Below are 16,953 nucleotides of genomic sequence, written 5' to 3'. Positions count from 1 at the left end.
ATTCATTCTAGACTACATCTATATCTACATGCATACTCTGTAAATCACACTTAAGTGCCTGGCAAAAGGTTCATCGAACCACGTTGACAATAATACTGATTCCAATCACGAATAGTGCGCGGAACAAATGAGCACCTATATCTTTCCGTGCAAGCTCTGACTTCACTTTCTTTTATTATGATGGTCGTTTCTCTCTATGTAGGCCGGCGTCAACAAAATATTTTCGCATTCAGAGAACAAAGTTGCTGATTGAAATTTCGTGAGAAGATTTCGCCGCAACGAGAAACGCCATGCACATCCCAAATCCTGTATCACGTCCGTGACATTCCGATATTTCGGGATAATACAAAACGTGCTGCTCTTCTTTAAACTTTCTCCATATACACAGTTAATCGTATCTTCTAAGGATCCTATACCGCACAGCAGTACTCCAGAAGAGGATGGACAACCGTATTGTAGGCAGTCTGTATAGTAGATCTGTTGCATCTTCTAAGTGTTCCGCAAATAAAACGCGGTCTTCGGTTCGCCTCCCTAAAAGATTTCTGTGTGTTGTTCCGAATTTAAAGCGTTCGTAATTGTAATTCCTAGCTATTTAGATCAATTTAAGGTCTTTAAATTTCGCTTTTTCGTCGTGAAACCAAAGTTTAATGGATTCGTTTTAGACTCATATGGATCACCTCACACTTTAATTTTTTTCGGTCAATTGCCAATTTTCGCAGCATACAGATGTCTTTTGCAAAGAGTTTTGCAATTCGTTGTGATTTTCCGAAGAATTTACTTCACGATAAAAGACAGCATCAACTGCAAACAAGCTAAGGCGGCTCCTCGTGTTGTCTACTAAATCGTGTATAGACTATAGATAAGGAACATAAAAGTGCCTATAACACTAACTTTGGAAACGCCAGAAATGACTTCCGTTTTACTCCATGACTTTGTCATTTACTACGAACTGTGACCACTCTGACAGGAAATCACGAATCCAGTCACATGACTGAGAAAGATATCCATTAGTCATGCAGTTTCACTACAAGCTGCTTGGGTGGTACAGTGCCACAAGCCTTCTGGATACCCAGAAATTCAGAATCAATTTGAAATCCCTTGTCAATAGCACTCGATACTTCGTTTGAGTAAAGAGTTAGTTGTGTTTCACAAGAACGATGCTTTCTAAATCCGTGTTGATTGTGAGTCAGTAGACTGACTTCGAGGTAATACACAATATTGGAACACAACATAGGTCCCAAAATCCTGCAGCATATCGACGTTATTGATATTGGCCTGTAATTTAGTGGATTACTCCTACTGTGTTTTTTGTATATTGGTGTGCCCTGTGCAACTTCCCCGTCTTTCGTCTGGAGTGAGATTGTATATGATTGTTGACTATGGAGCTATCTCAACAGCATACTCTGAAAGGAACCTAATTGGTATACAGTCTTAACCGGAAGACGTGCTTTTGTTGACCGATTTAAGATGCTTCACCACTCAGAGGATATCTACTTCTAAGTTACGTTTGCAGCTGTTCTTGATTCTAATTGTGGAATATTCACTACGTCGTCTTTGGTGAAGGAATTTTGAACGGCTGTGTTTAGTAACTTTGCTTTAGCAGCAATGTCGTTCATAGTATCTACATCGCAATCACGCAGAGAAAGCATGGATTCTCTCTTGCCGCTAGCAGACTTTACATACGACCACAGTCTCTGGATTTTCTGCCAGGTTTCGAGGAAAAGTTTCGTTGAGGAAGTTGTTATAAGCATCTCGCACTGAAGTCCATGCTAAATTTAGAGTTTCTGTAAAAGATCGCCAGTCCTAGAGACGTCGCGTTTGTTTAAATTTGACACGAATTTTTCCTTGTTTCTGCAACAGTGGTCTGACCTGTATGTATACGAAGGGAGATCATCTCTGTCGTCTAATGTATTTGGTATAAGTCTCCAAATTGCTGTGGATACAGTTTCTTTGAATTCAAGCCAAATCTGGGTTACACTGACATTGCTGATTTCGAACGAGTGGAGATTTTCTCTCAGAAAGGAGTCAAGCGAATTCTTATTTGCTTTTTTGACTAGATACATTTTTCGTTTATTTATAACCGTGCCCAAACGAAGAGTACGTACTCGTGTTGAATAACGGCAGCCACTTCAGCGGGGCCGCATTGTGTGCCTACGGGAAGCTGAACGAACGCATCAACGGATTGTTGCTCGTGTTGGGCACTTGGGAACATTCCCACGTCTGTAGAATATGTTCTGGTCACATACGTAACACAAACGCACTTAAATATCGGCTAGATTTTAGAGTAGCGGTGGCCGTCCGAACCTTATCCAGAGAAGATCTTGGGGGCATATGTTCAGCCGAGGACCACTGGGAACAGTTGGTTGGCATCAGGACTAAGCTGACGTGTGCCTCTGGCAAGACAGCCACTGACGCCACGACACCAACGAGCATGGCTGCTCTGGTGCCGTGAAAGAGTTGACTGGAGGGTGGAATGACGCTGTCATCTTCAGTGATGAGAGTAGGTTGTCTGTATGCGAGTGATGGACATTACACCTGTATGGCGTAGACCGGATGAGCGACCTATTCCAGAGTGCTTGCGGAGACAAGAAACAGGTCTCATCCCAGGCCTCAGAGTGTGGGAAGCCATCAGTTCCAACTCGCGGTCAAATTTGGTGTTTCTGCTGTGTACAGGAACCAGTGTCTGTAACATTGCACACGTTGTCACCCCAATGCTACTGCCGTTTCCATGGCCCGAAAGTGTTCATTTTCAACAGGACGATGCACGTCCAGATATGGACGCTATATAATGTGTTCATGCTGTAATGCTACTATTCTGGCCAGCAAGAGCACTTAACCACATACGGGACACAGTGAAACGGAAACATACTCCTGCTCTATAACCTGCAACAACCATTGCCGAATTCCAATAATAGGCGCAAACTGCTTTAGTCAGTCTACTGCGGGATGCCATTCGGCAGCTTTATTGTCGCTTGCATACCAGAATGCGAGCCTGAGTAGTAGCTAGGGTGGGATACACTGCATACTGATGTAATCATTTGGGCATCCTTCATTCGACCATTTTAGAAAGCATTCTGTGATTGGAGTTCAGTGATCAGTATAAAATGCTAAAAATAAATAGAGAATCTCGATCGCCTTTTCCCACGTTTTATTTGTTAGAAAATGTTCCAGCCGTTTCCTCAGACCATCTTCAGGCTTTCGCCGCCATTACGGCTGCTGGTGACGAGCGAGATCCGTAGTAGTAGTAGTAGTAGTAGTAGTAGTAGTAGTAGTACGGTTGTCACTGTTGAACAATACTTCTGCGGAATAGGAAGTTGTTAATCACACTATGCTGTGCGGGGTAGTTGTGCGGTCTTGTCACGGTTCGCGCGGCTGCCCCCGTCAGAGGTTGAATTCCTCCCTCGGGCGTGTGTGTGTGTGTGTGTGTGTGTGTGTGTGTGTGTGTGTGTGTGTGTGTGTGTGAGCAGTTTGGTCCCATAGCCCTTACCACAAATTTCCAAATTGCTATTCATGGAGATACTACAGGCCATTTTAGAAGACTGTACTTCAGTGTGTCCCAGCTGAGAGGCAACCATTTTTTTAAAAAAAGTAGTTAAAAGTTAATTGAAAAAATGCTATGTGGCCATTATCAAAGCTTCTTTTTCTATTGGACAGCTCAGAAATGTCAGAAACAAAAAATGTTTCACGTAGTGAGAATCATGATAATGCGTAAAAGTGGTGTATTTCTCACTTTCACGATGGATAAATATGCGTTCTGCTTACGGAGAAACAAAAATAACAGTAGCTAAATATCTGAATGGGATAAGATTATTGAAACATCCTCTGTTTCAACACTAAGGCTGTTGATGTTTAAATTGTTAGTTAATCTGCAGATAATGCCTTTGAGCCAACATTAAATTGAGAAACCGTTTTTATGTTTTCTGTCGTTCCTTGTTCGCTAGTTTCTTCTTCTTCTTATTATTATTATTATTATGGTGGTGGTGGTGGTGGTGGTGGTGGTGGTGGTGGTGGTGGTGGTGGTGGTGGTATTGCGAAATACGTTAATTTTTTCTCGTGTTTTCTGCGTTTGCAAACACATTTCAGATAAACACATCACTTTCACAATAGGTATTTTTATAAAATGAGTTATTTAAAAAATTCACACTGTAAATAAAATCATACACAGTGAAATTAAAGTATTATACGGCTGATTTCAGGCACAAAACAGGGAAGTTTTTATAAAGCAAAGACGCTGGTAGATACAAATTATTTCTCCTCCAATGATGTAGAGCTAAAGATCAGAGGTCATATAGTTCAAATTGTCAATAAGTTCTAAAAAAATCCGTTCATTAGCAATAAATTGGAAGTAACATAAGTTACAAGCGAAAAGAAAGACTGTGTAATATTCACTCAAACCGTTGCGACTATTTTTAATTTGTAATTTGAACGAAATACAGGAGCGTGAAAAAATTGCCCGGCACGTCTCAAGCGAGCTTTGGTTGCGCCGGAAGTTTACTCTGTATTAATTATCACACTTTGGGTCCTTGAATTCAGTTACTTCATACATTACAAATGTTTGACTGGTATCTGTGTTAAGCCACTGCAGGTGAAAATAGTACTCCTCCCCAGCGGAGCTGCTGACAAGTGAATTTGCTGTGGACTTTGTAGGTGAGAAATGTGGCAAACAGAGAACTGCCTGATACTGACAGTATAAAAGCACCTCTTGTTAGTAAGGTGGCCACATAACGAATGTATTTGTAAGTAACAAATCTTGAACACCCGCGTAGCATGTACTCGAGCTACGAAACCTTGACAAGCAGGGAGCACCATCCTATTACCGAAATGACGCTAGAGGTTCCGAGAGCCGAATGTCGTCTCAAAGTCGTGTCAAAGATTGGCTGTCAAATCCATCATCCAAGCACACTTCAGCTAACAGTGAACCTATGTAGATCAAAACAAACAGGTCTTTCCGCGAAAAATGGATGTATTGCCAGCATCCTAAACACTGTTGCAGGTTTCTTACTATTAGCTTCAGGGGATTTGTAGTCGTTATTGATAGATAATATTTTACATAGCAGCATACTACCGAGCCTGCATATGTTTTAAAAATAAAACTGAACACACCTTTTTAATTAGGATGGTAGTAACCGTTACTTACTTAAACTCTATTGCGCTTATTGCGTAAAATGTCTACATACGCGTCATGCCCGAACGCATTCAGTCAGTAATACTAACCAAGTCTCACAAACCACCATCTGAAGGAAACGACCTTGGTACCCAGGCTGAAGTCCTTCCCTGAAATGTTGCACCTTCAGAATATGCTGGCTCACCAGCGTGTTGACAACGTTTCCTCACCGCGGATGATCAGACGCTCATCTTCCAAGAACTCCACCAGGAAAATGATACAGGAACCTAATCCATTAGAAGGGAGAAACAGTGTATCGTCCAAGAAAACAAATGCGATGATCTTTCCCCGCATATTGCTGCACGAAGTGAGAGGAAACGTCACGGGAACGAGTAACATGAAGGTTTGTGTAACCATAATATAGCTATTTCGAATGTTAAAAACCCGAAAATTGAAACATGGGTAGACTCTGTTTTCAAAGTAACCAATTGAAATCATTCATTCATCTAGACAAATACCGACTTTCCCACAGAATAAATAAAATTATATAAAATGAATGCCTTGCCCAAGTCTGTTTTCCCTGAAATATATAAACTAACCATTTCTAGCCACGGAAACCCAGGTAGAAGTTTCTATGCTCATCCCCACTTAAAATACCAAAGAGTGTATAGTAATGTCAGATGAACTGAGCAGTCCTGTAGGCTCACAGCTTAGTCCACATACACAGACACCGTAAGAGTGAAAGCAAACATTGAATGATAAGCATATGTGATACAGACCTCATCCACTAAGTATAAATTGGACCTTTGCCACTGTCTTCTTTTTCTGTGAAGTGTGTACAATTTACTCCGTGTTACTTAAATAATGTAATTTGTACATATAAATATTACATCGTCAGTATTGATTTAAATAACTTTCTTCCGGCAACTGCTGCTGCTGCTGCTGCTGCTGATGATGATGATGATGATGATGATGATGATGATGATCGGTATCTTTCTGCATGGACTGAAGAGTCAAAAAAGTTTTCTTCAGCGGTAACCATAAGATTATAAGGAGCCATAAAATAACAGTAGAACCATTAAGTCTTTGTTTCGCAGGAGCTCCACTCGTGGTGTCTGGACCGCATTTCCTGACAGCTGACGAGGAGATAAGGACCGTTGTGAATGGCTTGAATCCAGTACCCGAGAAGCACGAGCCCTATCTCGTAATCCACGAGGTGAGTTAACCTATTTCTCAGTTGAGCTGCTGCGTTTATTTTACAACAACATTCGGTTCTCAGACCTGTAGCTGAAGTCGCAGTTCGTACTGCTCGGGAGTTTCGCACTGTTTATTTCCTGGGAGCAAAGACATAGTATAAAAGATATAGCAGTTTTTCCCCGCACTAGGGACAGATCGTATTACATGGAAAGGATGACTCAACAGCTCAGCGTTTCGGTGGACTTGGTTCCACACACAGTTATCAAGATACCCTGGTATCCTCAAAATGAACCTGTCTCACCACATTCTAATAATATGCTCAAATTTAATGTGAAATTACAAAAAATTACTGTGGTAAAAGAAGTAAAATATGGTCTTCACATTGCGATAGAATATATTATCGTTCTCTACGACACAACACTTCCAAAAGAAGCCCTTAGTATCAAACATTGACCATAATAATGAGAAGAAGTTTCTGAGGGTGTACGTTTTGACTGTAGTAGAAGTTGAAAAGAAGACAAACGAAGGGTTAGATATCTTGTGTTAAGCAAAGAGTTGAGTTCTAGGTGGACTGATACAAATGAGATGGTTGTCAGGATAATCGGTGAAGAAAGAAATTCGTGGAAAACATTGGTAAGAAGAAAGGCCAGTACGATTGCACATGTTGAGACACAGGAAGTACCTTCCGTGGTACTACGAGAAGATGCAGAGGCTAAAAACTGTAGCGGAAGATGAAGATGGGAATGTTGTGATCTTCAGTCCAAAGATACGTTTGATGGAGTTCTCCATGCTAGTCAAGCCTGTGGAAGCCTCAACATCTTCGAATAACTACTGCGACTTACAGACTTTAGAAAGTGCTTACTGTTTTCATCTCTTGGTCTTCATCTAAAATTTGTATCCCGCACACTTCCGTCGAACACCAAATTGGTGATCCCATGATCTCTCAGAATGTGTCCTATCAACAGAATCCCTTCTTTAAGTTGTGCTTTAAATTTCTTTCCTCTACAGGTCTATTCAACACCGCGTTAGTTACGTGACCTTACATTCAGCATTATTCTGTAGCACCACATTTCGAAAGCTTCAGTTTATCTTCTTCTCCATCCATCGTCAATGTTTCACTTCCGTACGTGATTATACTCCAGAAAAATACCTTCACAATAGATTTCTTAATACTTCAGTCTGTATTCGATGTTAACAAATGTTTCTTCTTAAGAAACACTTTCCTTGTTAAAGCCAGTACACATTTTTTATCCTCTCTACTTCTGCCACCATTAGTTATTTTGCTGCCCAAGCAGCAAGACCTATCTTTTACTTAATCGAACAGATAATGGAGCAAGATGGGTGTAAGGCCTAAAATGAGATGAAGAGGTTGCCATAGGAGAGGAAGTCGTGGCGGAGTGCATGAAATCAATCAGAAGACTGATGCAACCGAAAAAGTTTGATGAAAATTTGATGATTTCCGTCTGCACATTAGCGGCTCGTAGGTATACATTCCCCCCATGAACCACGGACCTTGCCGTTGGTGGGGAGGCTTGCGTGCCTCAGTGATAGATGGCCGTACCGTAGGTGCAACCACAACGGAGGGGTATCTGTTGAGAGGCCAGACAAACATGTGGTTCCAGAAGAGGGGCAGCAGCCTTTTCAGTAGTTGCAGGGGCAACAGTCTGGATGATTGACTGATCTGGCCTTGTAACATTAACCAAAACGGCCTTGCTGTGCTGGTACTGCGAACGGCTGAAAGCAAGGGGAAACTACAGCCGTAATTTTTCCCGAGGACATACAGCTTTACTGTATGATTAAATGATGATGGCGTCATCTTGGGTAAAATATTCCGGAGGTAAAATAGTTCCCCATTCGGATCTCCGGGCGGGGACTACTCAGGAGGACGTCGTTATCAGGAGAAAGAAAACTGGCGTTCTACGGATCGGAGCGTGGAATGTCAGATCCCTCAATCGGGCAGGTAGGTTAGAAAATTTAAAAAGGAAAATGGATAGGTTAAAGTTAGATATAGTGGGAATTAGTGAAGTTCGGTGGCAGGAGGAACAAGACATTTGGTCAGGTGAATACAGGGTTATAAATACAAAATCAAATAGGGGTAATGCAGGAGTAGGTTTAATAATGAATAAAAAATAGGAGTGCGGGTTAGCTACTACAAAGAGCATAGTGAACGCATTATTGTGGCCAAGATAGACACATAGCCCATGCCTGCCACAGTAGTACAAGTTTATTTGCCAACTAGCTCTGCAGATGATGAAGAAATTGATGAAATGTGTGACGAGATAAAAGAAATTATTCAGGTAGTGAAGGGAGACGAAAATTTAATAGTCATGGGTGACTGGAATTCGTCAGTAGGAAAAGGGAGAGAAGGACACATAGTAGGTGAATATGGATTAGGGGGAAGAAATGAAAGAGGAAGCCGCCTTGTAGAATTTTGCACAGAGCATAAATTAACCATAGCTAACACTTGCTTCAAGAATCATGAAAGAAGGTTGTATACCTGGAAGAATCCTGGAGATACTAAAAGGTATCAGATAGATTACATAATGGTAAGACAGAGATTTAGGAACCAGGTTTTAAATTGTAAGACATTTCCAGGGGCAGATCTGGATTCTGACCACAATCGATTGGTTATGAACTGCAGATTGAAACTGAAGAAACTGCAAAAAGGCGAGGGTTCAAGGAGATGGGACCTCGATAAACTGAAAGAACCAGAGGTTGTAGAGAGTTTCAGGGAGAGCATAAGGGAACAATTGACAGGAATGGGGGAAAGAAATACAGTAGAAGAAGAATGGTTAGCTCTGAGGGATGAAGTAGTGAAGGCAGCAGAGGATCAAGTAGGTAGAAAGACGAGGGCTAATAGAAATGCTTAGGTAACAGAAGAAATATTGAATTTAATTGATGAAAGGAGAAAATATAAAAATGCAGTAAATGAAGCAGCCAAAAAGGAATACAAACGTCTCAAAACTGGGAACGACAGGAAGTGCAAAATGGCTAAGCAGGGATGGCTAGAGGACAAATGTAAGGATGTAGAGGCTTGTCTCACTAGGGGTAAGATAGATACTGCCTACAGCAAAATAAAAGAGACATTTGGAGAGAAGAGAACCACTTGTATGAATATAAACAACTCAGATGGCAACCCAGTTCTAAGCAAAGAAGGGAAGGCAGAAACGTGGAAGGAGTATATAGAGGGTTTATACAAGGGCGATGTACTTGAGGACAATATTATGGAAATGGAAGAGGATGTAGATGAAGATGAAATGGGAGATCCGATGCTGCGTGAAGAGTTCGACAGAGCACTGAAAGACCTGAGTCGAAACAAGGCCCCGGGAGTAGACAACATTCCATTAGAACTACTGATGGCCTTGGGAGAGCCAGTCATGACAAAACTCTACCATCTGGTGAGCAAGATGTATGAGACAGGCGAAATACCCTCAGAGTTCAAGAAGAATATAATAATTCCAATCCCAAAGAAAGCAGGTGTTGACAGATGTGAAAATTACCGAACTATCAGTTTAATAAGTCACAGCTGCAAAATACTAACACGAATTCTTTACAGACGAATGGAAAAACTGGTAGAAGCGGACCTCGGGGAAGATCAGTTTGAATTCCGTAGAAATGTTGGAACACGTGAGGCAATACTAACCTTACGACTCATCTTAGAAGAAAGATTAAGAAAAGGCAAACCTACGTTTCAAGCATTTGTAGACTTAGAGAAAGCTTTTGACAACGTTAACTGGAATACTCTCTTTCAAATTCTGAAGGTGGCAGGGGTAAAATACAGGGAGCGAAAGGCTATTTACAATTTGTACAGAAACCAGATGGCAATTACAAGAGTCGAGGGGCATGAAAGGGAAATAGTGGTTGGGAAAGGAGTGAGACAGGGTTGTAGCCTCTCCCCGATGTTATTAAATCTGTATATTGAGCAAGCAGTAAAGGAAACAAAAGAAAAATTCGGAGTAGTGATTAAAATCCATGGAGAAGAAATAAAAACTTTGAGGTTCGCCGACGACATTGTAATTTTGTCAGAGACAGCAAAGGACTTTGAAGAGCAGTTTAACGGGATGGACAGTGTCTTGAAAGGAGGATATAAGATGAACATCAACAACAGCAAAACAAGGATAATGGAATGTGGTCAAATTAAATAGGGTGACGCTGAGGGAATTAGATTAGGAAATGAGGCACTTAAAGTAGTAAAGGAGTTTTGCTATTTGGGGAGCAAAATAACTGATGATGGTCGAAGTAGAGAGGATATAAAATGTAGACAGGCAATGGCAAGGAAATCGTTTCTGAAGAAGAGAAATTTGTTAACATCGAGTATAGATTTAAGTGTCAGGAAGTCGTTTCTGAAAGTATTTGTATGGAGTGTAGCCATGTATGGAAGTGAAACATGGACGATAACCAGTTTGGACAAGAAGAGAACAGAAGCTTTCGAAATGTGGTGCTACAGAAGAATGCTGAAGATTAGGTGGGTAGATCACGTAACTAATGAGGAGGTACTGAATAGGATTGGGGAAAAGAGAAATTTGTGGCACAACTTGACTAGAAGAAGGGATCGGTTGGTAGGACATGTTTTGAGGCATCAAGGGATCACAAATTTGGCATTGTAGGGCAGCGTGGAGGGTAAAAATCGTAGAGGGAGACCAAGAGATCAATACACTAAGCAGATTCAGAAGGATGTAGGTTGTAGTAGGTACTGGGAGATGAAGAAGCTTGCACAGGATAGAGTAGCATGGAGAGCTGCATCAAACCAGTCTCAGGATTGAAGACCACAACAACAACAACAACAACAACAACAGGTATACATTCTGGATGGTCACACATTTTTAAATTCAGATAAATATGAGACTGCAAAATTAATAGCATTTGTAGTATAACAAAATTCTCAATATATTTATAAAACTTAAGCTGCTCTCAGTAAAATAATAATAATAATAATATAATAATAATAATAATAATAATAATAATAATAATAATAATAATAATAATAATAATAGTGTGGAGGCCCGGGAAAAGAACAGGCCTCCGGTATGTTATGCCAGTCGTAAAAGGCGACGGGAAGAACAAATCACTAATAGGGCTAACCTACCTTTTAGTGTGATAAGTTGGTTCATGACAGAACTAAAGAAGCCTCGGACAAGCGCCGTCATGGTCGGGGACGACGCTTGAACCCTATGCCCGCCCACAATGGTAACGACACTGCTAGCCAACTGGAAAATGATTCAAATCCAAATAGAGGTGTTTTGCAGGATATGCTTCCTGCAACCACACTATAAGGAAAACAAAAGCAGAGGATGAGATGGTCAGATGAAGTTAATCGACACCTCATGTTCTGTTATTACCAAGCAACAAACCTAGGAACCAACACAACTGAATACAGATCACAAGTATACACAACATTTATTACCAGGTACCCAGAATTAAAATTTTTAACAGAACAACGACTAATTGATCAGATCCGTGTAATAATAAAAATAACAGGATACCCCAGTCAGAATTAGAAAACATCAAACAACAAGTACAACAAATACTGGAACAAAATAATGTGCAATCAGAAGAAAAAGAAGAAAATACAGTAATGGACGCAAACATCCCAGAGCAAACAAACCAAGAACAACACGCATCAATTAAACAGTCAGAGGAAAACGAAATCTTAAGACAGCCACCAGAACAAGCACAAATAGAACACGAAGTGACACACATGTTAGATATAGAAGAGCAGCTAACACAATTTATAAGAAATGAAATGTCAGAAAAAAAACGAAAATGTTAGGTAAAATCTCACAACAAGAAGTGATAGAGCAATTAGTTGAAAAGAAGCAGAAATTACAAGCATTGGCCAAACGACTTAAAAGACACAAAAAAAGTGATAATGGAAGGAAACAAAACCAAACATTCAACACAAACCAAAAGAAATTTTACCAGACAATAGATAACACACACATTAAAATAAACAATCCACCATACATAACGGACATGGAACACTTCTGGAGCAACATATGGTCAAACCCGGTACAACGTAACAGACATGCATGGTGGATACAAGCAGAAACAGTCTCATACAAGATGATACCACAATTGCCTGAAGTGATAATTTTGCAACATGTCACACAAGCAATTAATTCTACTCACAATTGGAAAGCCCCTGGAGATGATAAAATAGCAAATTTCTGGCTAAAGAAATTCACCTCAACACATTCACATCTAACTAAATTATTTAACAGTTACATTGCAGACCCATACACATTCCCTGATACACTCACACATGGAATAACTTATCTGAAACCTAAAGATTAAGCAGACACAGCAAACCCAGCTGAATATCGCCCCATAACATGCCTACCAACAATATACAAAATATTAACTTCAGTCATTACAAAGAAATTAATGACACATACAACACAGAACAAAATTATAAATGAAGAACAAAAAGGCTGTTGCAAAGGAGCACGAGGATGTAAAGAGCAACTGATAATAGATGCAGAGGTGACATATCAAGCTAAAACTAAACAAAGGTCGCTACACTATGCATACATTCATTACCAAAAAGCTTTTGATAGTGTACCCCACTCATGGTTACTACAGATATTGGAAATATACAAAGTAGATCCTAAATTAATACAGTTCCTAAACATAGTAATGATAAACTGGAGAACCACACTTAATATCCAAACAAATTCAGATAATATCACATCACAGCCAATACAGATTAAGCGTGGAATATACCAAGGAGATTCATTAAGTCCTTTCTGGTTCTGCCTTGCTGTGAACCCACTATCCAACATGCTAAATAATACAAATTATGGATACAATACTACTGGAACATACCCACACAAAATCACACATCTGCTATACATGGATGATCTAAAACTACTGGCAGCAACAAATCAACAACTCAACCAATTACTAAAGATAACAGAAGTGTTCAGCAATGATATAAATATGGCTTTTGGAACAGACAAATGTAAGAAAAATAGCATAGTCAAGGGAAAACACACTAAACAAGAAGATTACATATTGGATAACCACAGCGACTGTATAGAAGCGATGGAAAAAACAGATGCCTATAAATATCTAGGATACAGACAAAAAATAGGAATAGATAATACACACATTAAAGAATTAAAAGAAAAATATAGACAAAGACTAACAAAACTACTGAAAACAGAATTGACAGCAAGAAACAAGACAAAAGCTATAAATACTTATGCTATACCAATATTGACCTACTCATTTGGAGTAGTGAAATGGAATAACACAGACCTAGAAGCACTCAAGACACTTACACGATCACAATGCCACAAATATAGAATACATCGCATACATTCAGCAACTGAAAGATTCACATTAAGCAGAAAGGAAGGAGGAAGGGGATTTATCGACATAAAAACCTACATTATGGACAGGTAGACAATTTAAGAAAATTCTTTCTAGAACGAGCAGAAACTAGCAAAATACACAAAGCAATCACTCATATAAATACATCGGCTACATCACTGCAATTTCATAACCAATTCTACAACCATTTAGATCACATAACATCAACAGATACGAAGAAAGTAAATTGGAAAAAGAAAACACTACATGGCAAGCACCCGTATCATCTAACACAGCCACACATCGATCAAGACACATGCAACACATGGCTAAGAAAAGGCAATATATACGGTGAGACGGAAGGATTCATGATTGCAATACAGGATCAAACAATAAACAGCAGATATTACAGCAAGCATATTATTAAAGATCCCAATACAACAACAGATAAATGCAGACTTTGCAAGCAACAAATAGAAACAGTAGATCACATCACAAGTGGATGTACAACACTAGCAAATACAGAATACCCCAGAAGACATGACAATGTAGCAAAAATAATACATCAACAGCTTGCCTTACAACATAAACTTATAAAACAACACGTTCCCACATACAAGTATGCACCACAAAATGTACTGGACAACTATGAATACAAATTATACTGTAACAGAGCCATTATAACAGATAAAACAACACCATATAACAAACCTGACATCATACTCACCAATAAAAAGAAATTAACACAACTAATCGAAATATCCATACCCTATACAACAAATATACAAAAGAAAACATGAGAAAAAATTGAAAAATACATCAAAGTGGCTGAGGAAGTCAAAGACCTGTGGCATCAGGATAAAGTTGACATCATACCAATTATACTATCGACTACAGGAGTCGTACCACACAATATCCAGCAGTACATCAACGCAATACAGCTACATCCAAACGTATTTATACAACTACAGAAATCCGTAATTATTGATACGTGTTCAATAACCCGAAAGTTCCTAAATGCAATGTAACATATACCGTACAGTTAAAGGGAAGTCACGCTTGATCAAGGTCCGCGTCACCTTCCATTTTTAACCAGACATAACGTCTGAGACAAGAAAGAAATGATAATAATATGTATACCTTGCCTGAAAAAAGGAATTGTTTTTGAGTGTTTTTGTTTTTTAATAATTAAGTACAGTTTATGTTTAGAACTAAATAATGTTTAAGCTTTCGCTAATCTCTGTTTCGTATCTTTTTGTAAATTGGAGTTTTTCGTGCTTGTGTATTTTTCAGAAAAATTGGAAAGATCGGTAATTCATGTATTGGTTAACAATCGGCTTCCGAGCTGAAAATCGGGCATTTTTACGTTGCACCCACACAACTACTTACACTTATTGTTCGCTCTTATTCAGGCTTAGTTGATTTCGTCACTTTCTCATACGATCTGGTCTGGAAGACGGTAATTCCTTTGCGGCTAACTTTTCCTGGTAACTTTCTTTTGTGATATAACTTAATACACATTCAACCGAGTTCGTGTTGACACTGCACAGGAAAGTTGATTGCTGCACTGTGAACAACCAACTCCAAACACAAATTGCCACTTGTGGAAATTATCAGATTCAAGTAGTACTTTCTACCAACAACGTCAGTTCACTAGAATACAAATAAGGCGCTGAGAGACAAAGGGCCAAAAGCACACCGTCTTTGATCTCCAATTTTGAATGGATGTCAGAGAAACCAGTGAGACAGCTTTCTGTCAATGTTCAGATATACGTACAATGTGGGCCTACAGTACAGATAAACCCGACTCACTATAAGATCAACGGATGTCAGAAGCATGAGTAAGTGCTACAGTCTCCCAATCGACAATGATGTACTTAATGGTTCTCAGCGCCACAAATGGATTACTGTACGACAAAATTCAAGACTTAATGTACTATATTATCTATGCGTTTCTCTCCCCCCCCCCCCCCCCCCAAAAACACACACACGTCCCATCAAATCTTAACGGTCGCCGCGAAACACGTGACCCCATACCAACTTCTGAAATCCAACTCCATTTGTGCTGTGACTTCTTGCCAGCCAACTCCCTGTGTATTCACTTAAGTATGGGAGTCTAAGGCGATGTGCTTTTGACCCTTATGACTCCGAGTGCCTCAGCTGTATTCTAGTCAAGTGACCTTGTTGGTAGATAGTACTACTTGAATTTAATAATTTCCGCAAACGGCATTTCGTGTTCGCAACTGGTTGTTTACTGTGTAGGAATCGGCTTTCCTGTACAGTGCCACCATGAAATCTGTTGAAACTGTATTAAGCGCTAACAGGAGACAGACTTGCCAGGAAAAGTTAGCTGCAAAGGAAGCAGGGCCCCCCAGACCAGATTCTTTATATGAAATGAGACGAAATCAAATAAGCATGATTACAAGCGAACGTATATAGTATAATTATATCCCACAAAACAAGTTTTTCTATCAGTATAACTATAACATGTACTGATGTCCGACATAATTTTACTCTGTAGTGAGTGAACTGGCATAAATTTAGTGTGTGCTACTGCCTAGCGGCATTTATACCAAGCGAATGTGGATTAAAGTATGCTGTAGTGTGGTTCCACCTGGTGGCATTGGTGTAAACTTGTAGTTGAGTGGTAAGAGCTAACAGTGTACGCTGTGAATCGTGCACATTGTTTATCAAATCCAAGGCAATTACGTCATTCCAGTTGCGTATGCGCGGAAGCTCGTTAAAAGGTGCACAAGTTAAGGTGTGTTCTCAACCCTGGTGCCACGTTTCACCGAATCTAGAGGAGCAATGTAGCACAGCGCAGTAGACTTAGTGCTGTGTAGCCGGCTGCGGTGGCCGAGCGGTTCTAGGCGCTTCAGTCCGGAACTGCGCGACTGCTACGGTCGCAGGTTCGAATCCTGCCTCGGGCATGGATGTGTGTGATGTCCTTAGGTTAGTTAGGTTTAAGTAGTTCTATGTTCTAGGGGACTGATGACCTCAGATGTTAAGCCCATAGTGCTCAGAGCCATTTCAACCATTTAGTGCCGTGTATTTTAGATCACTGCATGTACATTACGTTTAACAGTATTCAAAGAAAAATAACGAAGAAATCCGCAAGGTGTCAAGAATCAGGGTGTACAAATGCTCTTACAAACCGCCACCACTGCTTCTGAACTATTTCAGACACCATATTGTTAACTCTCATCGGCTCATTGATCCTACACTGTATTTGGAATGCTGCCAGATATACGACACGATTTGAAAATCGTGGCACATAGACTAACACTTGCATCGCAGTTGTGTGATTAACTTCATAAGAGTACTCATCGGCACATTCA

The 16,953-nt window shown here is 40.0% G+C and overlaps 1 protein-coding gene across 1 annotated transcript in view; it reads left to right on the top strand.

Annotated features, from left to right (window-relative positions):
* LOC126419253 (lysosome membrane protein 2-like) overlaps positions 1-16,953 on the top strand; it is a 384,735-nt gene that overhangs the window by 359,762 nt on the left and 8,020 nt on the right. Inside the window, exon 9 of the mRNA XM_050086410.1 lies at positions 6,202-6,320. Coding sequence (XP_049942367.1) covers positions 6,202-6,320 — 119 coding nt within the window. The remainder of the gene's footprint in view (positions 1-6,201; positions 6,321-16,953) is intronic.

This window comes from Schistocerca serialis, chromosome 9 (assembly GCF_023864345.2).
Source record: "Schistocerca serialis cubense isolate TAMUIC-IGC-003099 chromosome 9, iqSchSeri2.2, whole genome shotgun sequence".
Taxonomy (NCBI): domain Eukaryota; kingdom Metazoa; phylum Arthropoda; class Insecta; order Orthoptera; family Acrididae; genus Schistocerca; species Schistocerca serialis.
The sequence above is the reverse complement of the archived record's forward strand: the minus strand, read 5'-3'. Positions and strand labels throughout refer to the sequence as shown.